This window comes from Rhinichthys klamathensis, unplaced genomic scaffold (assembly GCF_029890125.1).
Source record: "Rhinichthys klamathensis goyatoka isolate OS25496 unplaced genomic scaffold, OSU_Roscu_1.1 h1tg000099l_1, whole genome shotgun sequence".
Lineage (NCBI taxonomy): Eukaryota > Metazoa > Chordata > Actinopteri > Cypriniformes > Leuciscidae > Rhinichthys > Rhinichthys klamathensis.
In genome coordinates, this window is record NW_026606638.1 from 159,612 (window position 1) to 186,878 (window position 27,267).

The following is a 27,267-nucleotide window of genomic DNA, read 5'->3' on the forward strand; positions in this document are numbered from 1 at the left end:
ATAGTTAAAGACTTTATTGTCATTGTACTGCTGTGCAAAACAATGCAATTTATAAATATTCCTTTAATTTAGTATTCACAGAATTTGTTTTTGGTGTATGTACTAAATTAATGCCAGTGTCTTAGATTCTGTGCTTCTTTTCCTTTCCCTATTTAATTAGAATTCACCTAATAATAATAATAATTATTAAACAAAAAAGCCAAATTAAACAAAAAAGTCTGTAAATCCACATAGCACAGTCAATCCAAATGATTGTTTACAATCCTCAAATACAATGTTTACATTTGGCGTTTTATATGGCAATATTTTATTTTGCGCCTGTAATTATTTGTTTTTGAAAAGTGTTTTATATTTCATTCATATTTTATATTTCTACATTCTTAATCAAACATTTTCCCAGAAGTTCTAAATAAAGGGAGAAAAATAATAAAATTTTTGATACTTTAAAATCTATAAAAGAAATTGTCCTTTCCATGTGGTCAATATATATAAACTATCAATTGATTGAATTACTAAGTACTATATCGTGATATATATCGTTATCGGGATATGAGATGACTTATATCGTGATATGAGATTTTGGTCATATCGCCGAGCCCTAGTATGCACTGCTTGAAAAACTCCCTGAAACGTCTCGATTGTAGTCTTGAGTTGTCTTCTGGGAACGTACACGTCACAATATTTCTCATTTAAATAATTCCCACCCCAAGGCATGTATACGCAAAAAAAAAGGGACAAGGCATGGTTGAGTTGTGTTAGTAGTGTATTGAAACTCGCGGTTATGGTAAGCACTAAGCAGAATAACATTTCCGAAACAAGCTAGAAGCGGTTGACCAATCACAACACACTGGTCCAGCTGACCAGTCAGAGAGAGCACATTGCACTTTTCAGAATGAGGGGCTTCATAGAGACAAAAATTACACAAGAGTGTTACTGACACTGTTAAAATGTAAATTATGTGAAAAATAATGTGTTTTTTGAACATTCAAGCATGAACACCTATTTTAGTTGACCCCAAAAACAAAATAAAGACATCAAAAAAGGGCATTATAGGTCCTTTTTAATCAAGAGACATTTAGACAGACTGCTGTTTTCCTGAACATGGCTGTGGTTGCAAATATAGAACAGTTTAAACAAGTTAATATCAAGAAAGTCAGTTGGCATTTTAATTTTTGCTTTCCTCGCAGAAGGCAAAATGACACCACTCTGCTTCACTCACATACTCTGGAACACTGCTAAGATGAGTGATACAAACAACATACTAAATATCAGCACTCAGCCAATCAAATCTTTGGATCTGAACTATTATATTAAGAAAATGTTATGAAAGATGAACAGCAGACATTTAGACAGAGCACTTAGACTCTCTACTCTTCCCTTTCATGGGAAGTCAGTTTTACTTAGTGGCCATATTTGCCACGCCTTCGGGCAGCTATTTCGGGTACGCTGACAAACTCATATTTAAGTAACATACTTTAAATCGGAAACAAAATCTGACAATAACAGTCCCATAAATGTTGTTTCTTGTGCTCAAATATTTCAGGTTGGTCCAGCCAATGCGCATGAGCAGTTCCAAGCAAAAACTATAGATATACCAAGATGGTTCAAAGTACAATGAAAAATATGGCAGAATAAGCCCCGCCTTCTAAATAAAAGAGTCAATCATCAATTGGTAAAGTCATTGTGTCACTACAGCTGACATTAGATGCTCCGGTGTGTGCTTAGGACTGCACATGAGCATTGGCTGGACCAATCAGAAATATAATCTTTTTTTAAAGTTTTCTGAGCCTAAAGGCCCTTTCCGAATGGAGCTTTTACACTGAACACGAAACGGTTGATTGCCTTCAGCTAATTCACGCCAGCACGATAGGTGGCGCTGGCCGAGAAAACATTTTTCCTTATGCATGTATCTCGTTGGATTTACTATTTGGCTTTAACCTCTGCACAACATTCAACAGTAAATTAAGATAAATAAAGTTTGCACTCGATGACTGTTTCTGTGTAGTACCAATCTAAAGTGGATTTTGATTAAATAATGGGCAGACGTGCATTATTTGTAGTATTTTATAATAAACTGAACGCTACACCTGATTAGCATTTCTCATTCTTTATTGTTATAAAAATACCCAGAGCCGCATGAAAAACACATACAGCACATATATCATCATATATTTAATTGGCTTCATATTTCATCTGCGAAAAAAATTTCTCTCAGTTGTTTATGTGCTGAACCGCGCTGAACTGACAGCTCTAGAGCGAATTAGCTCTCTAACTAACTCATAACGCAAGGAAGAAAACAGCGCTCAGCCTCTGTACGCTGTTTCAAGCTCTTTCAGATTGCATAATGCAGTGGAAAATGAATCGAAATGATAATCTGTATAAAGAACATGTAAGAATAAATCTGTTCTCAGACAACAGTGATAACACTCAACATCCATTCTCTTCTCTCGTCCAGAACACTTTTCTTCTGTTTACACAGGTTTTCAAAACAGCACCACCACTCCCACACTTTTGTGTAACTAAATCTAATTAGACGGCTCGTTTCATTGCGGGGTGACGGGGGAAAAATAGACACACTGGTCGAAAAAAAGCTTGCTTTGTCGCGCTGCAATTGATCGCGCAAGGTGTGAATAGCTCCATAGGGATCTATTGTTTCGATTCAAGAGCGTCATCGCGATGTACATTTGCACTGTTTAATCATGCTCAGCGTGAAAGGGCCTTAAGAAACTACATTTATGGGACAGTTCATGTAATTGTGCTGATTTGAAATATGTTATTTAAATGAAAGTGTGGCAAGCACTTTTTCAGCTTTCAGAATTTCCCCATTCGAGTAGATGGGACTTGGATGCAAGAAATAGCAGCCCGGAGGCGTTGCAAATGTGGCTGCCAACTGGCTTTACCTAAAATGGATTTTGGCGTGGGCCTCAGCTTCTGATGGCATCTGCAGTGATGTGATGACTTTACCGATTGGTGATTGGTTCTGTGCGATCACACTTGTGCAGGCATTGTCAATAGTGTAGCGATGTTTGAAGCACAGCTCACCCAACACATAAGTCACTTTCAAACCAAGCAGCTTTCTGGTCATCACAGTGAATTCACCTGACCGACTTGAACACAAGCAACAATCTGCTTGTGGAACTTTTTTACCCTCGCGCAAAACTCCAGAGCGCACGGATTCCAATTGAAATGACTGAATTTCGCCAGCAAAATTTAACCAAGTAATGGTAAATATGGCCGAACCTTCATTCCACCACACTGCGCGTTGCACTTTCTCCTATTCATAGAAATGAGTGATCCGTCTTGGTTTATATAGACTTTAATTATACTCACTGAAAAAATTCAACACTCACCAGCACTCGATCTCCGACCTTAAGGTCCTTCTCTCCCCCTTTCTTCACAGATCCACTGTCAGACATGTTGGATCCTGACTCATTGCCGGTTTTGACTGAGCTGTTGAGCATGCCTTCTCTGAGCGGCATGACCACACGCTGACCGGATGCTCCCGCACCACCCTGCAGTTGTGTGTTCTGCTGCTCGTCACCCCCATCCCCGGCGGGTTGCCGCATGAGTTTGGAAGGCCTGGTGAAGATGCCCTGCAAAGCCTGGCACTCAAAGTAACGCACTCCATTGACAGAGCCGTCATTTTTTCCAACCAGGTCATTCAGCACCACTCCAGCCCACTGTCCCGGGGAAAACTGGGTCTCTCCAAGATAGGCGATGACTCCTAGCTTGACTCCATTCACCCAGACACGTTCACCGACCACAAAGTCCCCGGCCACCTCGTCACCCACCTCAGAGGCTTTGGAGCTGGACTTGTCTGAGGCGTTGCTGCTTGGGGTGGGAGTCATCTGCTTGTAGGGGCAACCTGTGGATAAACAGCACAAAAAGAAGGAATATTACATTTTACAAATTACATTTTTGTGCACAATAATGGACTTACAATGGAGGTCTATGGAGCGCGACATCTAGAGGTGCTGTGTTGCTCAAACTTTTTAAAGTATTTCTATTCTTTCTGCCATCCAACAAAATGGGTCTTATTTGAGATGTAAAGTTGTCCAAACCATCTCTTAGTGGCAGGACTCCTGCTGTAGGTGGATGACCTTATAATTATGTGATATCAAGGTGCGTATACAAAATATGCAAGCATACACTGCGATAAACAGTACATTTCTTGTATCCTTGTGTATCATGTTTTTGTATCTCCATTTTGTTTGATATATTACCGTAACAATGTATATTTTAATGTTTATTATTGTGAAATTGCTTGGCCCATAGGCTTCCTTAAAGCATTAGGCTAAACATGATTTTTGTCTGATTTGACAAAATTAGGGATGGTGTGGTCACCATCACAGGATGTTGGTGTGTTAGTGTCCCTACCAGACATAGCTTATCCAGAAAGCATCCCTTGGTCGGCCATTGTATTAATAGCAAGATATTCTTCAAAAACTGATGTACACTAAAGAAGTCTTTTATTCTCACTAAGGCTGCATTTATTATAAAAAAAATACAGTAAAAAATAAAAAAATAATAAAGAGAGTAATATTGTGAAATAGTATTATAATTCAAAATAACTTTTTTTTTTTATATTTCAAAATGTATTTTATTCCTGTGATTGCAAAGCTGAATTTTCAGTATCATTACTCCAGTCTTCGGTTTCACGATCCTTCAGAAAAAATATGCTGATTTGGTGCTCAAGAAGCATTTATTATTATTATCAATGTTGAAAAGTTTAATTCATTTTCACATTCTTTCAGGGAAAGAATGTAAATTTTGAACAGTAATGTATATGAATAACAATTAGTGCTGTGGTACAATAAAAGTAAAACACTGGGGTACAATAAAAGTACCATGGTATTAACATTTGTACCATAATACTGTTTGTCACAACATGTTTTCTGTAAGGGACCCGAAAGACTTAAATCCCTGCCCTATAATATTCAGTGAAAGTCTTAAAACATAAAATATATATATATATATATATATATATATATATATATATATATATATATATATATATATATACACATTTCACAACGCATTTATTATGTTATGTGACATTTCAGAAGGAACAAGGATATTTACTTGGTATTTCCATTTATAAGTGTAAGTTGACATTATTGACTGGAAGCTGGAGATAGATAAGTCCACGATAAATAAATGAAAGTAACCTGAGGGATATCGAAAAACATCCATTTTTAGATTTTACAGCATTCTCAGTATTTCACAACATATGTTGTCAACACTTGTTACACGGCTCATTTAACGCATAGCATCAAATAAGTACTTTCATCATTTCGCTCATGTCTGGATGTCACTGCAGACTTCACGCAAGGCTGAGCAGCATGCTAATTTATGAACGAATCTGGGTCAGTGGGATTTGCAGTGAAATAGTTTATGAACCTGAGTATCTTTGCACATGTGCCGCTTTTGACACATGCCGCTTACCTGATACCGTTTGAAGGATCCAGAGATGATGTGTGAGCCACGGCTCATTTAGCATGTGTTCAGTCAGTCTTTCATACCTCAGTGTATGTGTGTTGGGTGGTATTGGTGCTGGGGGAGGGGGATAATGATGACCGCTGTAGTCTCAATTGCTCCAACATGTTGTTTGACTCATAAACATGGTGGTTAAAGATCTCTGATATGAGGCTCATCAGTCAAAAAACATGATTTAATTTGCTGTTGTTTAGAAATGGTGTGTAACAATACTGGGACGGTTTGCCTCCTCAGAGCTGACAGACTGTCTACGTCGAAAATTTTGGATGTTATTCAAATAGCATTGAGGTCAGCAGTTTACCACACAGAGGCAGACGTGTAAACGTCAGCTGTAATGGAAATGCATAAACAAATCTTTTTCAGTGGCAGCTCAACTGTATTTGCTTAATGCACAAGAACAAACATCATTGGTTCTCACGGGTCAAGCAAGCATGTTTAAGCTTCCATTTACCATAATTGATGTGCTCTATTTGTGCGGATGATCAATGTTTCTATGTGAATAAAAGCTTAAATTAAATGTTCATCATTTACAGTGGTTGTGTCTCTTCAGAAGTTTTGATTCAAATGGATTACTTCCACTGTTTTCGTGAACTTTTTTTCTATTGGAAATCACTTTCAATTAAGGGACAGAAATCTCTGAAGTTAAGAGTCACTGCGAGTCAGGCAAAACAAGGAGAAGAGGCACTATTATTATAAACAAAACAAAGAAGATAATTCACAAGAATAACCACAAAGAAGATCATGGGAGAAATACAAGTGGCAGCATAAACAACACAAGTTAAAGAACTGAACAAAGTGAGGGCTACATAGGGCAAACTAATGATGAAAACAAGGAGCAGGTGTTTGTTAATCAATGAACCAATGAGTAACAAAAACAACCAATACTTGACAGCCATGACATTTCTATATAGTATGAATATGGGTAATATGAATGAAATTCGGACATACTACATCCGCCATGTTGTTACTGTCACACGAACTACCAGCGTCAGTTGCGTCGCTTTCATTCATAAATCCTCTCCCGTGGCCTCATTGGATAGTAAAGTGTCCATCGAATGCGCACTTCAGAATCTTGGCAGAAATTGGGCTGCGTTCCAGTCCACTTTTAGACACGCACTTGCGAATTTCCCTAAGCACTTCCCCTCGGGGGAATCCCTGCTGCCATTTTGAAGTGCGTTCCACTTCGTGAAGTGAACGAGGGAAGTTTATATGGACAGACCCTAGTTCCCTCGATTTTGACAGAGGGAGCAAGTCTACTTCATATGTACACTTCAGGCAGCTCCATATACCACAATGCAACACGATTGTGACGTCACCTCAGATCTCGTCTAATCACCACCACCACAAACAACTCTATGAAATATTAATTATAATTTTTTAAATTTAAAACAACCCAAACACACCTACCGTATATACATTTTGATGCTGCATTAAAAAAATTCTTTAAGGAAAAAAATAAATAATAATAAATCAACTCCATAGCTGATTCCAAGTGATCAAGGGGTTAGGACGTTCCAATTCAGTCCATTGCAGTTTCCGCCAGTAGTGGGCACTCGTGCAACGTAAGCAATGACGTACATCCGAGTGAACGAGACGGAGGCAAGTTAGCGAGTGAAGGGCATGACAATTTTGGACTGGAACCCAGCCCAGGTCATCCGGGGACTTTTCGCCTACATACTACTCTTTTAGCGTACTGTTTTTTGCACACTATATAGTATAAGTTGCACACTATTTAGAAGTTTAGAATGACATGACAAATCATAACATTTGAGAGTAATATTTATTATAACACTTATTATAATGGGTTTTTGTGATCAATATTACTGTAACAATATAAAAATATATTGAAGCGAAGAAAGCTTGCATCCTTCTGCTCTGACAACGTTCCCTAACTCTAAGGAGTGTTTTTCCCACAGGACAATGCTCCATGTCACACAAAGAGGGCAATCAAGGTGTGGATGGAGGACAACCAGATCAAGACCCTGTCATGGCCAGCCCAAACTCTAGACTAAACCCCACTGAAAACCTTGACGAAGATGGAAGGTCACAAGCCGTTAAAGAAAGCCGAGCTGCTTGAATTTTTGCGCCAGTGGCCAGTTGCATAAACTGCTTAGACTAGTCTTAAAAGTTAGGCTCAATCCCAATTCACCCTTTGCCCCTACCCCTTGGCCCTACCCCTCCGTTTTGCGCGTTCACGTCAAGGGGTAGGGTGTCCCGATTCTTGTTTAGATCGAGGGGTAGGGCGAAGGGGTAGGGCTACATAGCCCTCGAAACGGAGATTTTTCAGAGGCACACTCCAAACGGAGGGCTACGAGAAAGTTCGCAGAATACATCGCGAATCACCGGTGAGATGGCTTCACAAACGGTTAAACATTTAAATTTAGCGCCAGATGACACCACCGTGCACTTTATTTACTCTTATAATAATGATATAGTCATTTAAATTAAGAAATTGTATAATAAATTACCTTTCCGAAAAAGAAAAGACATACATTTCGAGGAAGGAACATTATAAGCATCATGTTTCCTCAAAGTTAAGAGCAGCTTCGCTGATGGTCAGTCGTCATGGAGAAATCCTGTAAAAACTCCGTAACGGCAGAGCCATCGCCGACGACTGATGACGTATCGGGTTCATGAAGGGTTGTTCCATTTCGTAGGGGAATATTTCAACCCCTTGGCCCTTGTAACTCTGTTTTAAGGGCCAAGGGGTACACTCGAAAACAAGGGGTGAATTGGGATTGAGCCTAAGTCATCTTTTTTTTCTTCAAAACTGGTCCTAACATTTTTAAGCAAGTTACACAAAGGTAGATCGGTCTAATATGAATTGTAAAAGTAAGACTGATTACCTCTTGTTGGTCAGACACAGTCTTAACATAGTGGTTAAGTTTTTGCAACTGGCCACAGGAGTGGTGTGAAGTCACCCAACATCAATGTGAAAGACTGGTAGAGAGCATGCCAAGAAGCATGAAAGCTGTGATTAGATTAAAGGCTCTAAATGAAATTTGGAAGAAATGTTGTCAGTAGTTTATAGAATAAAACAAAAATGTGCATTTTACTCAAACACATACATATAAAGAGAGAAACTGCTCCATTTGCAGGGGTCTCTTATTTTTTTCCAGAGCTGCATTTAAACGTAGAAAGTATGACACTTGCTGCTCCATTGTTTCACTAGCTGATGACCCATTACATTCCGAATGTCCATTGCACATTAGCGCAGCAGTAAAGCACACTCAGCGCAGTGCAGTAAAAAACAAGCGGAAAGAGTGTGTCTGTGCAAATAGGAGCACACGAGCGCTACGCTATGTTAGGGAAAACTAGGCCCATTCAGGAAGTCCCGGCCCATTGCGGGGCTTGAGCAGAAGCTCTGGTGCATTGCTTGCCCATGTGGCTGCGTTGCTACGGTAACAGTAGATCAGCGAGGGGGGGGGGGGGGGGGGGGGGGTGATACAGGAAGAAGAGAAGAACACAAGCCTCACTTCACCATTGTGCCTGCACTCCTCCTCCCACCATCTCAATCCCACCATTCAGCAGCACAAGCTAGCTAACACAATGACCCCGGCTCAGCCTTTAACCACCCCCTGCACACACACACTTCTTTCTCAGAAGCTCTTTGTGGTGTCTTGATAACTCCTCCACCTCTAAGACTCTCTCTTTTTCTCAGTTCAAATTGGAAATGTATCTCCTGATAACAACAAACTTGGATTCATAATGTGTAGAACTTTTGATAGGCCTTTTTTCTTATCCCATTTATTATTCAAGTACAAATTTAATTAAGTGTAATTTAAATATAATTTATACGTTGATTCTCCGTAAAAAGCGTAACACTGCTCTGCTTATACTTGAGCATCATGACCAGCCAAACCCAGCAACATTGGCCCAAGCAATGGTTTGACTTTAGGGCGGGACTATTTGTTTGATTGACCAATGATAGACAAGAGGAATGTTCATAAAACTAGGATAAAAACAAGTTTGTGCTATTTTACCTGAGATGGTAACACTATTTGAATAAAGTCTGGGCCACATTGTGTGTTCTGGCCACAAACTGGCCACTTAGACAGGAAGGTATCATTTGACTGACATGTGAAATGACCAATCATTATTCTATCTTTTTACATAATGTTGTATTGACATGCACAGATTTGTCAATATGAACACAGATGTCAAATGAAAATCTCATGGAAGAAGTCGAACTGAAGGATGAACTCTATACAATAATTATTTTTCTTGTTCTATCAATTTCATCCCTCAGTTTCCTCACCGCAATGAAAATGTCCATTTACAAATGCATCGTATTGGCAGAGGAATGGGGGCAAGGAAATATGTCTACACAAGATGCAATTTCGGCACATTGCTTCTCTGATTCTCATCTGTTAAGTCAAGCTTGTAACATGAGAAGAAAGTGCAGAATTGGCAAGTTCACTTTTATATCATATCTAAATAAAATATGGCAAGAAAAAGCTTACTTTATGCTGCTAACTTTACTTATCAAACAATTCAGGGAGTAGCATCCCAAAATTCAATCTTGTTTATACAAGCCTCAAATCCCCCTCAAATGATGAGATAGCTCTGGATGATAGTATGTTGGAAAAGATCAGTCTAAATCAAATCATTTTGTCCAAATTGACCTTTTTCTGGTGAACTAATGAAGATGTGTGAGTCCCTGACTTGCTAATTTTGGTTGTGGCCAGCCAATCAGATTGAAAGCTATTAGCCATTTCAGTCTGTATCATCCATTAGACAGCATGTAAAAGATCCAGTGGTAATCCATCTGAGGCTGAGAGAAACTGAGAGAAACTAGACTAAGAAAATAGAATAAAGAACTATGTGGCACCATTTTAAAGCAAAACTGCTGACCAAAGCATTCTTAAATATTTAATACAAAATTAGTTGGCCTAAAAACATTTAAAGCTACTGACGTGATGTCTTGTGTCTGAATAAATATGCTACTCATTTCCTGTGCCTGGACTGCACATGTAAGAAATCTTCAGGGAAAACATTTGGGGAGTGTACAAAGCCACAGTCTGTGGGCGGCTGACATGCCATTTTACATGACCAGAGAATCATGCATGGATTTAATAAAATAAAAAAAACATTAAACAAAAAAACATTTAAAGGATTAGTGCACAAAATTAGTGCTCAATTTTGAACTTAACATCCAAATGTGGTGAGAAATTATTTGTTTTTATTTATTTTTAGATGTTGTATTGTCTAGTGTTTATGTATTTATTTGGTTACCATTTTTAAAATAATTTGTCTCAGTTCAAGAATATTGATGTGACGATGTTATTGTGGCGGCTCCAGCGGCTGCTATCCCAGGCACCTTAGCTCAATACCTGGATCATGTGCTGTGGTTGAGTGGCTCAACCTTCACCGTAGGAGAGGCTGATGAGGACATCACCGCTCAACCACACACCCCAGCCAAAGCCAGCATCATCACCACATTGACTGGATCCGTTCCAGAGTCTCGTACCGCCGAGACCACCCCTCCAGAGTCTCGTTCGGCCGAAACCAGCCGTCCAAAATCTCGTCCCACCGAGACCACCCTCCCAGAGTTCCCTGTTCCTGTCCTCATCCAGAATCCAGAGGAAGTAGATTTAATAGACTTCGACACCAATATACCCTGTCTTCCTCGATATGTTTTGGAGCCTGAGCTTCACGTCAGTCCTGCCGAGCCTGAGCTTCACGTCAGACCTGCCAAGCCTGAGTCTTCTGTCCCCGAGCATGAGTCTTCGGTCTCCTAACCCGAGTCTGTCCCCGAGCCAGAATCGGCCTCTGAATTCCCACCCAGCCTCCCTCTCCCACCTCCTCCCATCTGCCATCTCTCAACCCTTCTTCCACCACTTCTTGTCAGCTCCTCAAACCGAACCTGAGCTTCACATCAGTCCTGCCGAGCCCGAGCTTCATGTCAGCCCTGCCGAGCCCGAGTCTTCTGTCCCCGAGCTTGAGTCTTATGTCCCCGAGCCTAAGTCTTCTGTCCACGAGCCTGAGTCTGTCTCCTAACCTGAGTCTGTCCCCGAGCCAGAATCGGTGTCTGAATTCCCACCCAGCCTCCCTCTCCCACCTTTCAACCCTTCTTCCACCACTTCTTGTCAGCCCCTCAAACCACCTTCAGGGAGGTGGAGTAGCCATGGGTCTACCAACCTGCAGCTCCAACCTGGTCGGTGGATCCCAGGTCTCCGCCTCCAACCTCCACAACCAGGACTCTACCTTGGGCCGTCGATCCATCAGCTCCACCTTGGCTCCTACCTCCCTTAGCTCCACCGTGGCCCATCAGGTCACCAGTTCCGCCAGGCTCCCTCGTCCCCCCGGATCCACCTTGGTCGCTCGTCGACCTTCCCTCACCGCTGGACTGCACTTCTCTGGCTACGCCTCGTCCCTTCGTCCCCCCGGCTCCGTTGGACTCCTCACTCCCTTCAGTTCCTCCTTGGTCCTCACTCCCTCTGTCTCCACCGTGCCCTTCTGTTTCCCCGCCTGCACCTCACCTGCCAGAGCCGGCAGCTTCGCCATGTCCCGCCAGATCCTCGGCTCTCCGGCTCCACCCTGGTCTGTTTCCCCATGTATTTAAGCCCTGTTTTGCCTGGTCATCGTCCGGTCTCCGTTGTATTTAGTGTGTGTGTACCTTCTGCCTGTCTGTACCAGTTTAAGTTATATTGTTGTAAGTAAACGCCTTGCTTTGGAACTTTGGACACCTCATCTCCTTTTGCCTGCACCACCCCCCGACAAGTATGCTGGATGACCTCAGAATTTCAGCTTAATTCAAAAAGACTATTGAATAGAAAAAAAACATGTCATCTGTAATAAATACAATAAATGGCCTGTCACACTGTATGCCATTTTAGGGTGTAGCCTAGAATATTTGGTAACGCTTCCTTTTACAGTACAGTACTTACGTGTACTTACCTAGAAAGTACTGGCTAATATAAGGTAAGTACATGGGTTAGAGTTAGGTTTAGTGGTAGGTTCAGGGTTAGTACCTAGTTATTACCCAGTAATTGTAATTACTATAATAAGTACCTAGTATGTACATGGGTAACAGGACTGTAAAGGAAAGCGTTACCGGATATTTTTATATACTTAACTATTAACTAACAGTTGTTAGCACCATTAAATACTTTAATATTTAGATTTTGTTTTGTTCTGTTAAATTTTATGATGAAATATCAACCACCCAGGTGTTTAATAATCTGTTCAGTAACTGTGATATGAGACTTGCTATTTAGCAGCTGCTCCTCATTTATGATAATGAAAGTGCATGTTACTCAGGACCTTTTATTCATGTCATCCACAATATTGAAATAAGTCAAGGTAAGTGATAATGGATTCAAGTTAAACACACACACACAGCTCATACAAAGCAATACAGATGGTCAAAGATTTCTGCATTAAAAGTGTTTTTATGAAACCTCGCTAAAAAAGTATTAGCTGAAAAACTTTGAAGTGCATTCTTGCATTCACATTTTTGTCACAAGCACACACTCGTCTTCTTTGGTCTCAGAGAACAGCCAGATAAATATGACCAAGGCTAGTGCATTTCGCTCGTATCACAGACGGGTAGTGTTAGACCACAGGACACAACACATTATTTCCATGGTAGAAATTTAAAAAAAGACAGGTTACCACGTTTCACCAACACAATTATAAATATCATGAGCTGTTTTTGTTTAAATGTACAATACATGCTGTTAGTACAGAGCAAAATGCTGATATAGAGAAGTTTTGCGTAAAATGGCTTTTTAAACTTGTCTTTAGGAATCAGATGTGTGATGACTTCTTTATTTGAGCAGCAGTACAACACCTGATTTTCACTGCACTTCCTGTATGCGTGCGTGTTTTACGAACAAAGCATTCCAGTCTGCTTGAACCATGGCACTCTTCTGGCTGACACACAAACTAATGTAAATAACATGGTCTGGTCTCGTCGTGGCTGGATGTGAGGTCGGCCACATCACTGAGGCAGGGATTAGCTCACTGTGATTTATGTAACTAATGTCTGTGTCACCAGTGTCAGCGCTTGTCATCTGACTCGAAAGATAATTAAGCACATTAATCACCAAAAACCACAACTCAGATCAAATTGTCAAGAATTAAAGTGATCTACACTAGCCTGGTTAAAACCAGACCATTCCAAAACCAGTTGTAACTGTTAATATAAATTTGCCGGAAGTGGTCTGGGTTTTCCCAGGCTAGATCTACACCCATTGATCTTCTCAAATGGTCTACCGTTTTGTGTAAAGCTCACATCTAGTTGAAGAGTAATCAAATTATGCTACACTATTGTTCAAGAGATTGAGGTCAAGATTAAAATTGTTTTAAATAGGGATAGGATTTTTTTTCCCCGATACAAATATTTTTTTTATCATGTTTTGAATGAGCAAAGTTCAAAAGCGCATACATTAAGTAAGGAATAATTGACGACAGGCCATTGAATTATTAGAAAAATAATGCACACCCGAGGTGGTAATGCGGTCACGACGCGAAGCGGAGTGGCCGTTACACCTCGGGTGTGCATTATTTTTCTAATAATTCAACGGCCTGAAGTCAATTATTCCGCTTATACTACAGTTACCACACCTCGAAACATTGTTCAGATGATACATGTCAAGACGTTTGTCAAGTTTTTGCCATTAAAACGCTCTTGAATGTAGGACTAATTTTTTACGCATCTAATCCCATGCCTCCATTGCTAATTCCAAAACGTAATTTTAGAGTTAGTAAAGGTGGTTTGAGCCACTGATAGCAGACTAATGATGGGGACACACTTACGACTTGCTGAAACATTAGAAGACTGACTGTTTCCATCGAATGTAGCAGGTCTTAAACACAGACTGAACGCGCTGAACACGGGTTTGGGCATGATCTGTCATATTGTCATAAGTATCAAATTACATTCATAACTGGCCTTAGAGTAAGTGTGTCCCTGGCTTTATGCAGTTATTAATGCAGTTATTAGAGAGAGAATTTGCAATAATGAGACAGAAAAGCATATGCGTCAATATTATTATTTATTTATTTATTCAATTCGTTTTAATTCATTCGTTCATTCTCGTTTTCTATTATTGACAGTAGATAACCCAGTAAATGAAACACACAAAGCCCTTTTAACAAGTAGGCCTGTCAATAATTATTTATTTGTTATATTATCTGGAATAATTACGAAAACCCGTGCTGCAGGACTATCAATTTATTTGAGATATTCAGTTTAATTTTCTATTTATTATAGATAGGACTATATACTTTATTTATTTATTAAAATTACACTGCATGTGTCCATTGATTGTGAAGTTATACATCGAAAATTGCAGATCAAGTGCATGGGGCTGCATGTTTTTTCTTGTTATGAATTGTATGCTATTTATTTTCCGTTATTACGGTTAACTACGCGCAGTGATATGGAACTGTAATGCGGTCAAACCTGCCTGAAACTACTTTAGCCGTGCGTTTCCCTGCAAATAATTGCACACCTTAGAACGTTCTCAACCAATCAGAATCAAGCATTCAACATCCCTGTAGTATAAGGTATCCTAGTTAGTTTATTGCAGCATCATGAAAACATTTCTATAGAACATGGAATGTTCCATTTAACATTCAACAGGCATACATAAATACAACAGAACAAAAATGTATATGAAATAAACAGTGCTTTTAAGGTAGGTCTAACAATAGTTTTCAGGTACATAAATGTAAAAAAAAAATATTCTTGACTGTATAAATTAAATATAAATTAATCCTTATTAAAGTTACAAAAGTTATTGGTTCAGGTTAAGAGTAGTGAGTGATTATTTGGACTTTTGTTGATTGATTAACTTTAAAACATACAGCAGCGCAGCAGGTATTTCAGGCTGCAGTCACTTTACGAGCTGCACGGATCCAATTTACTGATACACAAGCGTTTTATTTCTCAACTGTTTACGCTCATTTAAGACGTAACTAACTATGTTTAAAAGGATACTCCGTGTGTGTGTGTGCTTTGGATGTGTGAGCACACAAACATTATCATGCAGTGAGTAAAATTTAGTTATCTTTTGTGTCTTCTTGCGCTTGAATATTTAAATTTGCAAGGTTTAAAAACATGAGCAAAGGATAAACTTTCGTGACGATGCGGCACTGGCCCGATAGGAACCATAGTTCTGTCGATTGTCCTGAGCGTCGGTCACGCTGGCCACGGCCAGTCCTTATCTGCCCTGGCTTTTCTATTTTAATATATTTAAAAATGTAAATTATTCCTGCGATTGCAAAGCTGAATTTCCAGCATCATTACTCCAGTCTTCAGTGTCACATGATCCTTCATAAATCATTCTAATATGCTGATTTGCTGCTCAATAAACATTTCTGTTTTCAATGTTGAAAATGGTTGTGCTGCTTATAATGTTTGTGAAAACCACAATATATTTTTTAGGCTTCTTTGATGAATGGCACGTTTAAAAACAGCATTTATTTGAAATAATTTTTGCAACATATGTCCTTATTGTCACTTTTGATCACTTTTATGTGTCATTGCTAAATAAAGGTATAAAAAATATTGTACTGTCCTCAAATTTTTTGAATGGTAGTGTAGACAGCAGCAAAAATGCACTTCAGCTTCTCTGGTTCAATTTCAGACAAAAAAAAAATCAAAATTTAAATCACACCACTGCAAATCCACTGACGGTACTTGTGACGGTACTACAATACAGCGATGGTATCAGATGATAAAACAATGGTATTTTGATATCTACCCTTGTAGTGAATGATACCCGTGCTCATATACCATGGTATTCCACATAAACATGTCTAAAATGTCTAAAAAATAAAATCTGCAACCATAGAATTCAGGAGAAAGTGACACAGATCTCTGCAGAAGTTCACTTACTTTAATAATTTCATGAATTATTTAGGTTTGTTCATTATAGGCTGGTACACTTAGCTTTGTTTAATGCATTTTATCATGCTCAAATCCACCCCTCCCCCATTCATAAAAATTAATTTAAAAAAATCAATGGAGAACAGTGTTGATATTAACTATAAATAAAACTATTAAAGTCATTTTCAATAACTGAAATAAAAGCTTAAATAAAATAAAATATAAATATTAGATCAAACTTTTTTTTTTTTTTTTTTAAAGCTTTGGCAAATAATTACGAACACTTAAACTGAAATAAAAATAAATTCAAGCTAAATAGAAATAGAAAAAAAAAAAACTAATAGAAATGACCACACTAAACCTAAACAAAATTACTAAAAATTAAACTAAAATTAGAAACATAATAATAAAAGCTAATTCAAAATATCAATAAATAATATAATAGTATATAAATAATACTAACACTGGTGCAGAAATGACTGAAGATTCTGTCTGGTCCTAGTGAAGTGACGGGTAATATGATGAGACATATCATTGCTCGTAGAGGGTCCGACTCCGGACTAAAAGAAGCTGACTTACTGTCTTTTTGAGCCGCAGGGCTGGTTGATGGGCCAGCAGTTGTTCGTCCCACTGGACTGGAGTGTTTAGGACCCCTGCCAGGGATCTTCAAGCCACTGGACTTCAGCATGTTCATTATGTCCACTGGAGAAACTTCAAGTTTCGCAGCTTATTAAGGGTTTTCTTTATATAATCGAGGCACTAAATGTGAGGATGGCGGATATCCTTCTCCATTCTACCTGTGGGACTGAAAACAACCATAATGAGCATTCAACACAAACAGTGAGGCTAAGGCCAATACACAGATCCTATTGACTGGGTGCAATTTGCTAAATGAATGGCCTTGCATAGCCCATGTCAGTTCATTAACAAGGATACTAGCTGAGCCACAGCATCAATAATGTGATGCTTCAGGGGCAAAGGAGGACACACAAAAAACACATTTTATTGTTTGAATGAAGCTTGTAACAATGTAATCGACACTGACAGACTGTAAACGAGTTGTTTTCGCTAATGCAATATTTTCTAAGTGATAAATCAGTACTCTAGCAAGGTCACTCTAGCATATCTGTGAAATGAAACCCATTATCCAGTGAGGTCGGCAGTTTCGACATGCTGTCACCACCGCTGCCTTCCAAACCCAGAATTAACTCCGTTAAAAACTCAGTACGTGAATTCCACTTAAAAACAGAGATTAATACAGCATAAACCGTATAATGTATCCTAAAAGAGACGGAAGTTTATTGTGCTAGCTCATTTCTCCGCCGTAGACTCTGCTGCTCTATTGTTTTGGCTCTTCACTGCGGCGCGCTCGCGACCCTCTTCACACGCCCCTGTCAAGCAACACAAACGAGACCCGTTCTCACAAACACCACTATTACCTTATGAAGTCCAAATCCTGTGAATTAAAATGAAGTCGGTGCCGGCGAACTTCAGATGAATCTGTGCAGGGAATCAGGGATGGCTCAGTCGGCTTCCCGGCATGAGATTTGTCAGCGTCTGCCACTCCCTTCGATCCGCTCTCTCTCTCTCTTTCTCTCTCTCTCTCCCACACGGATGCGAAAAATATGGATGCTGAGCTAAAGCTGGCAGTGGCTGGGAGTGGGACAGGATGCGAGGTTCACAGGCACCGGCACATTTTAGGAAAGCTCTTTTACACAAATGCCGAGAAATCTCCTGAAAGTGTGTCAGTGGTGAGCAAATGGTTCTTGAATAGAATAGATGAGGCTCATTAAGCAGGAGGGGTAAAAGCCTTCAGGCAGGGGGGGCCGTTTAGATATGTCCGATTCGCGAATCGTTCATTTGAGTCGAATCTTTTCAATGAATTGGTTGAACAAAACCGGTCTTTTCGGACATTTTTTCCGAATTCGACTGATGAGCGAAATAATTTATAGTAGCGATCACAAATATGTTCACGACTTCTGTATGTTTTTTTTTTCAACACAAATGCGACCCAGGGCTGTAAATAAAATAAAATGTAATTACAACGAGCAAAAATCAAGACATGTAAATTATTAGAGTTGTTTAATGTAAATTCTATTTAAGTTGTCACCATTTTTTTATAAACTGAATCTTGGCTGCAACAAATTCCGGAAACTAAAAAAAAAAAAAAAAAAAAAAAAAAAACAGGTCCAGCTGCTGTGGGATTTATGCATTTCCGGTCATGAATTAAATGAATGATAAAGACCAAAACTGCCCACAACACAGGCACATTATATTGAGATTTTTTTTTTAATGATTTTTTAAAAAGATTATATTAAATAGGCCTATTACATGTGCTGTTTTATGATTTTTTTTATTGCAAGAAAATAAACAGCACTGCATTGAAATACAATAACATAAAAGGAAAAGGGAGAAAGAAGAAACAACATCACCTCAATCAGTCAGAAAAATATCATAGATAATATAAATATAAAAAAACCGAGAAATCTCAGCAAGAAAGACATCAAATAAAAAAAATATAGAATATATATATATATATATATATATATATATATATATATATACTGTATATATATATATATTTGTTTTTTGCAACCCTGAAATGAAACCAGTCTCAATAGCCTACATCTAAATAGCTACAGTTAAAGTATGTGTGTGATACATAAAAACCATTAACATTAAAACTATTCTAAAAACAGATTTTTACTTTTGAAAGAGGTTAAGGTTTTCAAGAGTCCCACGGATATTCCTCAATGTTAAAAGAGGATATATTTACATGCATTTAGCAGACACTTTTATTCAAAGCAACTTACAAAAGAGGAACACAAGCAATTTGTCAAAGAACAAAAAAAGGCGAGAGATGTTTTAATTTTCATGCCGTTTTTATTGATTGCTGCATGAGCACACTTCATGTTCTTGATCACGAGGAAAATAAAACAGGCTTAAATGGCTTCAAAATATGTGAGGAAAAGGTCAAAAAAGTAGAACAAGATGAAGATCCAGCAATATAACCAAATCCATTTCAGGAGGAAAAAAATCATCAGCTGGTTAGTTATTCAATTTCATCATAATCAAACATTCTTGCATGCTATTCCCATTTCAAAATAAGCATCATGTCTGATACACAACAGAACACAGAGCTACTAAATAAATTCCTCCAACCAGACCCTCCTCTTTAGCATGTGAAATAATAGGGCCTGTCTTTAATAGTACAGAAGGGAGTGAAACACAATAATGTGTTTCCATCAAAAGAAAACACAGGGAGAGGAAAACAGACTGAGAGAGGTGGAGAAAGAAAGAGAAAATAACAGAGCGCTGGTCATGTTTCAAACGACTACTGAAGGGAAACAGGAAGCACATTCTTTCTTGTAAACATAAGGCACCACTTTAACTGACTCATTACAAGCTGTAAATGCAAAATTCTCAAAACATCAGTCTCAAACTAATAACAAGAATGAGAAATTAATAATACATGAATGCACAATTGAATGAATACAAATAATAATAATAATGTGATCTAAACGTTTAAGTAAATAATATACTCAATTCATAATTGACAGTACATTGCCCAAATACTGTCACCATGACTTGATCGCATGCTCAGTGATTATATTAAATAATTGTTCATATACCATATAAAAACAATTCCAGTTGTATTTCCTAAGCCATAAACACTTTCTTCCATGGAACACAAAAGAGGTATTTTGCAGAATGTGCAAGACTTCAATTTATTAACAGTTATCATATGACTTAATGCAACTGGGCAGCAGTTTTCTGTGCAAGAAAGAAAATCATACAGGTTTCAAGCAATATGAAGGTGACGGTGTGCGAATGAAGACAGAGAATTGTGAATTTACTTACTACATTGTTGATAAATCAAACAATTAAATAACAATTAAAGTCTGAACTTACATTATGCATTGTGTTTGCTAGAGATTTGTGTGCAAATAATTAAATACGACTGGAGAATAATTTTTTTAAAACACCATCCAATAGAGAAGTTCATGATAATCTTCTAAAACTAGTTTCCACAGCCTTGTATTTACAAGCACTGCTAAACTGTGACCTAGGGCTGAATTCAACTTTCGAATGAGTAACACTGTATTGCCACCTAGTGGGGAATTACTATCACCATATTTTAAGAAGATTTTTTTTTTTTCATAATAAAAAACACAATGAACATTTTCCACGTTTTTGTGCTACACTGTTTTTGTGAAATGCACAATGCATACTTGTTTAGGGTACATATCATAAAAAGACAGAACATCAATACATCCAAAAACATGACACATGATACGAACAAGGCATTGAGACAGCAGGAATGGCAGTGTTGTATGGCATTTAGATCCAAGAATAAACTATTTCTCCCCTATAGGTAAAAAAAAAATATTACAAACAATCATCTTTAAAATCTATAAACATTTTAAGAAAATTGATTAAATGTAAAAATTGTACAAAGGAAGAGCTGACATGCGATTAAATTAAAGATGAATGGTGATACCATTACAAAGGAAAATCAAAGTTAAAACAAATATAGCATGTCTGAATACATGTAAAACCTGCAGAAATGCCAACAAGACACTGTTGTTGAGTTACCAACCTACTGAAATCATTGCAGTAAGTTAAAACTATGCTGAAATTCAGCTTGCCTTCATACCAAATACACACCACGACTAATAAAGGGTTTGTGATCACAGCCCTCTAAATATCCATCTATGCACCAAAAATCGGTTCAAACGTTCAAGAACACGTGAACTAATCCAACTTACATCTTTTTTTTTTTGGATTTCTTGTTCTGAATCCTGCGTTAATGCGCTCAGTGACTGAATGACACTGTGAATTATGAAATGCAAAACAAAAAGTCCTTTTGTTTACGTTTGTAATTCCAAGAAAAAGTTTTTATTCTTCAGTCTCTCCTCTTCCTCCACCGCCGCATGTGCATCATGTAGGTCTTGGAGAATACTGAAGAGATTTGATAGTCCATCTGCTTTCTTCTGGTCTGTAAGATCAATGTATAGATATCAGGAGAACAAATGGTTCATTAAATGGAAAATACTGTGGTTATATATTATTATAGTATTTTCCTCAAAATTCATTTTAAGTTTTAAAGTCCCCCTGTAGACAGTCAATAACTGTATCCTTTAAAACTCATCTTTGATCACCAAAATTACATATTTAAATGTTTTTTTATTTCTTTGTGCCTTAAAATAGCTTGATTTTAACTCTACACCCTTGCCTCATTTAGTATAGGCAGATCTATGAATATGTAGATTAGTCCCGCCTCCACTCACTCACACCAGCTCAGAGATCGATTTTTATTTCAGTTTTAATAATTTTAGCAACGCAATTTATTACTAATAATAATTGCCACATAATAATTCACATTTCACAAAAACAATTAACATCGAGACACAAATAAACCTATATTACCAAAAAATATGAACTATGCTTATAATAGGCACATTTTTATAAGACCAGTAGACCACATTAAGCAAAAATGTATCATTAAGTCCAATAGGTATAAGAGTTTGAAGAGGTTCAATCCAGGAAAGCAATTCACAATTTATTTGTGGGGATTATTATTACTAACAGATGTCACAGTACTATACTGAGTACTACACAGTACTTATAGACTTTTATAATGCAATTTCATCCAACACACATACAATTGATTCAGGTGTGTATGGCACTCTATATAGGAGTACTCCATCTTAAAGTGTCTCTATTATACGTTTTCGGATATTGCCTTTTATTTAGTGTGTTATATATGGTATTTATTGGCTGCCAGTGTACTGTAGTAGTCAAACACTGTAGTTGTAGCTGAAGCCTGGAAAAGTTTGGTTTTAGAAAACGTTGTTTTCTGTGCTGTGAAAGCAAATCCACTTAGCATGCACTTCCAAAGGATGAGCATGCTCAAATTGATACGGTAAAACCAACGGCATCATTACTGTTCATATCACTGTGTATTCAATTGCTGAGGAAGCCTCGGGAGCTGAAATTCAGATATGGTAATTGCCGTTTCATTTCCAACACATGCTGTAAGCGGTAGACCAATCACAACAGACTGGGCCATCTGACCAATCAGAGCAGAGTAGGCTCTCGGAAGGGACAGGTTTAGAGAGACTGAATCCTTTATATCATTTTTTTCAGACACTGTGAGAAAAGAGGTGATGCTGCAATATGTTTTTGACATTGGATGCATGTAAACCTATTGTAGGAGACCTCCAAAACAAAATTAGGAAACTTTAAAATAACATAATAGGGGCACTTTAAGTTTTTCATCTAATATTTATACTTAATGATAACATCGCTGAAAGAAAAGCAGGAAGGGACATGCCACTGAGGTGTCCGGCAGACTTGATAACTTACCTCTTACTGAATCTGCCTCCTGAACTCCCTGCTGCTCTCTCAACTTAAAATACGTATCTCTGCAAAAAAGTACAAAACATCATTTATAGATGGCCTGGACCTATAGGTAATTTGCATGGATTTTACACAAATTTAGAAGTTATTACCAAGCTGACATGTACCGTATGTTGAACTGCTATGTATAATTTGATTCTATTATTCTATTATTGTATAGAATTATGTGCTTGAATCAATCATTTCAGCTGTCATAATTAAATACACAGGCCCGTTATGTTAATGCAACATTACCGCATGGCATGCTGGACACTACTGAGATGTTGGTAGATGAGCTGAGCCTCCAGGTCTGGGTCCAGTGGGTCATACCACTCCTGCAGAGTTACTCCATGTCTGGTTTTATCACAGCCTTGGTCTATGAACAAAGAGTTCATCAGTGCAGTTCAGTAAGATTTTAAACAAATATATATATACTTTTATTTTGCAGGGATGCATTAAATTGATCAAAAGTGACTGTAAAGACATTTAAAATAAGTCTATAATTGTCACGTTTCACGTAGCAGTGAAAATTAATACAGAGAGCAGCGAAAGGGATCCTTAAACCAGCAGATTAATCGAATAGCTCACAGGAATCAACAGGAGAAACAAAAGACAGCATAACAGCTTGCATTAACACAAGAACAATAACCGACAAACCAAGAAGGCCAACACAGCACTATGGGTCCTTCTCAAAGAGAAGGCTGCGTCCATTTTGAGGACCAGTCCTTTTGAGGCTTCTTAGGCTAGAATCCTCCTCAGCAATGAACACCTGAATGAGACAGTCTAGTAAGTGCGCATGGCGACGTCACACATGTTCCCGCCCCCATGGTCACGGCATGCAAATACTATTTAAACTTAATTTTGAAAAAAATACTTTGTATTAAATCTTTATATTAAAGACAAGCGTCTGTGTTCTCCCAGTAGCTTACATTATTGGCAGTTTAGTGTTAAGTGATTAATTTACACCAAAAAAAAGATACATTTCATAATGAACTCAGGCGAGCTCAGTGCCGACTCGTTTTTTCCGACAGTTCTTCTTTTCGTGAATTGGAATGTGTGCAAAGGATTGTGGGTGATTGAAGGACGAGAAGGCTACGCTCGATGCATCCTTCAGAATGAGCTGAATGAAGGACACGAAATGAAGGCTGATTTCCAAGGATCTACAGCCTTACTAAGGGTTTACACGACAACGATATGCTTAAAACTGAGAAGTTTTTCCTTTGAGTTTTCCGTTTACAGGCGACACCATTGTCAAAACGATCCCCATTCACACGCGCTAAAACGATTAAAAACGCTGTTTTCTGCTGCCAGGCCATTAGATGGCGATGAAACACTATAGACTGAACATGTAATACGCACTTCCATGACTCGTGTTTTTTAATTATTTAAACGGAGACCGTTTTTTTAAAAACTTGCACTTTGAAACCCGTTTTCAAAAGTTTGCGTTTTTTAGCCACCCTAAACGCTGTTGTCATGTAAATGAACGGCCAAAACGCATAAAAAGTTTTACGTTTTTACTTTTTAGTTGAAAATGGTTTTGTGTAAAGAGCCCCTGAGATGCAGTCTTCTGTTTGAGAAGCACCCTATATATATAAGAAACTAAACAAGAAACAGGTGGCAAACATAATCAGTAGCCATGGAAACTAACAAGACAATCAGAAAGCAAGGGAACTAATGAGACCAAAACTTAAACCCAAGAAACTAGAGGTGTGTTCAACTTGAAGCAGCGCTGCACAGACTGATCTTTGTATGACATCAAAGTAGCGATTTGAAAGCATACAGAGCCGCCTGCTCTCTAATTGTTCTCGCGGTACTTTAATGTCATACACAGATCGGTCTGTGCACACCTTTCTATTATATCTTTCTAGTCATATCTTTCTATCTATAAGATTTCTATTTCAAATAAATCCTGTTCTTTTAGTCTTTTTATTCATCAGAGAATCCTGAATGTCATGGTTTTTACAAAAATATTAAGCAGCACAAGATTTTTCAACATTGAAATTAAAAATAGGAAATGTTTTCTTGAGCAGCAAATCAGCATATTAATAATTCATTACATTTATATAGCGCTTTTCTAGGCACTCAAAGCGCTTCACATGGAAGGGGGAATCTCCTCAACCACCACCAATGTGCAGCATCATGTGCAGCATCCACTTGGATGATGCGACGGCAGCCATATTGCGCCAGAACGCCCAACACACACCAGCTTACTGGTGGAGAGGAGACAGAGTGATGAAGCCAATCAGTGTATATATATATATGGGGATGATTAGGAGGCCATGATGGACAGAGGCCACTGGGCAAATTTGGCCAGGATGCCGGGGTTACACCCCTACTCTTTCGAAAGACATCCTGGGATTTTTAATGACCACAGAGAGTCAGGGCCTCGGTTTAACGTCTCATCCGAAGGACGGATTAGAATGATTTCTGAAGGATCACGTGACACTGAAGACTGGAGTAATGATGCTGGAAATTCAGCTTTGCCATCACAGGAACAAATAGCATTTCAAAGTATATTCAAATAGAAAACCGTTATTTTAAATTATAATATTATTTTACAATATTACTGTTTTCCTACTGTATTTTTGATCAAAAAATGCAGCCTTACTGAGCATAAGAGACTTCTTTCAAAAACATCTTACCAACCCCAAACTGATCACAAGCCTGGCTTGCTTGTACATCATCTAATATTTGCAGTACCTGATTTCTCCTTCTGATGGCAGCAGCTCCATCTGTCTGCTTTATAGATGCCAGGATGATAGCAGCTCATAGTGTTTGTGTTGTGACTGCAGGCTTTCCTCAAAGCTGACAGCCAGTGATTCAACTCATTTACACTCTACAGTCACACAGAGAGACAAAGAGTATAAAACAATGAAACAATGAGACATCAAATATCCTATTTGAGGTTTTTTTAGGGCCCATTCTTACAATCTCAACAACAACAAACATATCTGAGTCAGTGTCTATGAATAGCCACATTCACATTTTATTTGTGAATCCAGTGCAATACTAACTTTGCAGTCGAGGTACAGGGTTTCCTGCTGGCCCGAGTCTTCGCTTGAGATAATCTGCATGACGTTGGCATTACCGAAGCACTTCTCCTCCACCTTCTCTACCGCCCGGATCTTTGGCAGCGAAATAGACGAGCTCTTCTACAGATTCAGAAACCAGAGCCTGCTTAACATGTCTTATACTGTATATATGGGTGTTTCTATAGACTTTTTTTGGCACTTTTACAAAATAAGCTTATATTTCATCTAAATCATGCTCTTCACTGACATAGCCATGTTTCCGTCCTCCTATTTTTGCATTTTGGGATATCGCATAAATAATGCTGGAATGAAACGCTAAGATGCGCATTCATTCTAAAGATGAGCATTAAAAAACGTATGCACTCACCCGAGACGGACTATTTTTTTATCCGATAAGAAGACACAAATCACAAGGAAACACAAATCCCTCAAAGCGCAACAAAAACCTCATGTGACTTTGCCTCAACAGTGGATGTGATCACATGGGACAGCATCTGACCCACAAGGCTATGTATCTGCACAGACCGACCTGAGGCCGGATCAACCCTGAAGGACTTGAGACCCTGGGGTTGATTCCATGTCCAGACTATAAAACATGAAGACTGTGTGTGTGGAGGACAGCACAAACATCTTGCAAGGATGCACCCCTAGCAAGAGCTTTGGAGGACGCAACACTCCTAGTTGAGTGGGCCCTAACTCTTAGAGGTGAAGCCATTCCGCGCGCCTCATAGGAGAGGGAGATTGTGTCAGTGATCCAATGAAAGATTCACTGCTTGGTGACAGCATTACATTTATTTTGGCCACCAAAGCAGACAGAAGCTGAGAGGACTTACACCACTGGCCTGAGCCGTGGATGTAGATCCTCAAAGCACGGACCACACATAGCAAATGCAGCCTTTCTTGCTCTTGTGTCTCATGAGGCGGAGGGAAGAAAGCCTGCAAGACTACTAGCTGACCAGCCATAGAAGAAACTTTTGGAACATAGTCTGGTCTGGGGTGCAGTATAGCTCTGAAACCTGGAGCAAAGTCTACGCAGGAAGAGGCTACTGGCTACTACAAGTTAAAAGCGCTTTATAAATGAAGGTGACTTGACTTGACAAGTCTCATACTCTCTTAATCAAATACTAGTAAGTGAGTAACTTTAAGAGTCAGCATTTTTTCAGAGACTGACTCCAATGGCTCAAATGGTGCTTCTGCTATTGCTCCCAGGACCAATGCTAGGTCCCAAGAAACTTGTGACCAACAGATAGACCTCAGCCGTCTGGCATCTCGCAAGAGCCGAGATACCAGAGGATGTCTCCCAATAGAAGCTCCATCCAAAGGTATGTGGCTAGCTGAAATGGCAGCCACATATACCTTTAGTGTAGCCGGTGTCCAACCCGTTGAAAAACGTTCTTGAAGGAACTCCAGCACTGAACCAACAGGACAGTTGACTGGGTTCAGGTGGCGCTGCTCACACCAAGATACAAAGAATCTCCATTTTAGGGAATACAGCTT

The 27,267-nt window shown here is 38.7% G+C and overlaps 2 protein-coding genes across 4 annotated transcripts in view; both read right to left on the reverse strand.

Moving 5' to 3' along the window:
* clip2 (CAP-GLY domain containing linker protein 2) overlaps positions 1-18,026 on the reverse strand; it is a 55,984-nt gene extending 37,958 nt beyond the window's left edge. For 2 of the 3 annotated variants that reach the window (XM_056252884.1, XM_056252883.1), the window contains exons 1-3: positions 17,776-18,025; positions 16,916-17,141; positions 3,351-3,865 (exon numbers count right to left, since the gene is read on the reverse strand). In XM_056252884.1, the coding sequence (XP_056108859.1) occupies positions 3,351-3,865; positions 16,916-17,030 (630 nt within the window). In that variant the 5' untranslated portion in view covers positions 17,031-17,141; positions 17,776-18,025. Of the gene's footprint in view, positions 1-3,350; positions 3,866-16,915; positions 17,142-17,775 lie in introns of all 3 variants that reach the window. The other variant, XM_056252881.1, reaches the window with a different exon arrangement.
* A 2,828-nt stretch (positions 18,027-20,854) lies between these two features.
* Positions 20,855-27,267, reverse strand: part of rasa4 (RAS p21 protein activator 4) — a 48,328-nt gene continuing 41,915 nt past the window's right edge. Inside the window, exons 17-21 of the mRNA XM_056252887.1 lie at positions 25,753-25,890; positions 25,439-25,574; positions 22,994-23,114; positions 22,706-22,764; positions 20,855-21,335 (exon numbers count right to left, since the gene is read on the reverse strand). Coding sequence (XP_056108862.1) covers positions 21,208-21,335; positions 22,706-22,764; positions 22,994-23,114; positions 25,439-25,574; positions 25,753-25,890 — 582 coding nt within the window. The 3' untranslated portion in view covers positions 20,855-21,207. The remainder of the gene's footprint in view (positions 21,336-22,705; positions 22,765-22,993; positions 23,115-25,438; positions 25,575-25,752; positions 25,891-27,267) is intronic.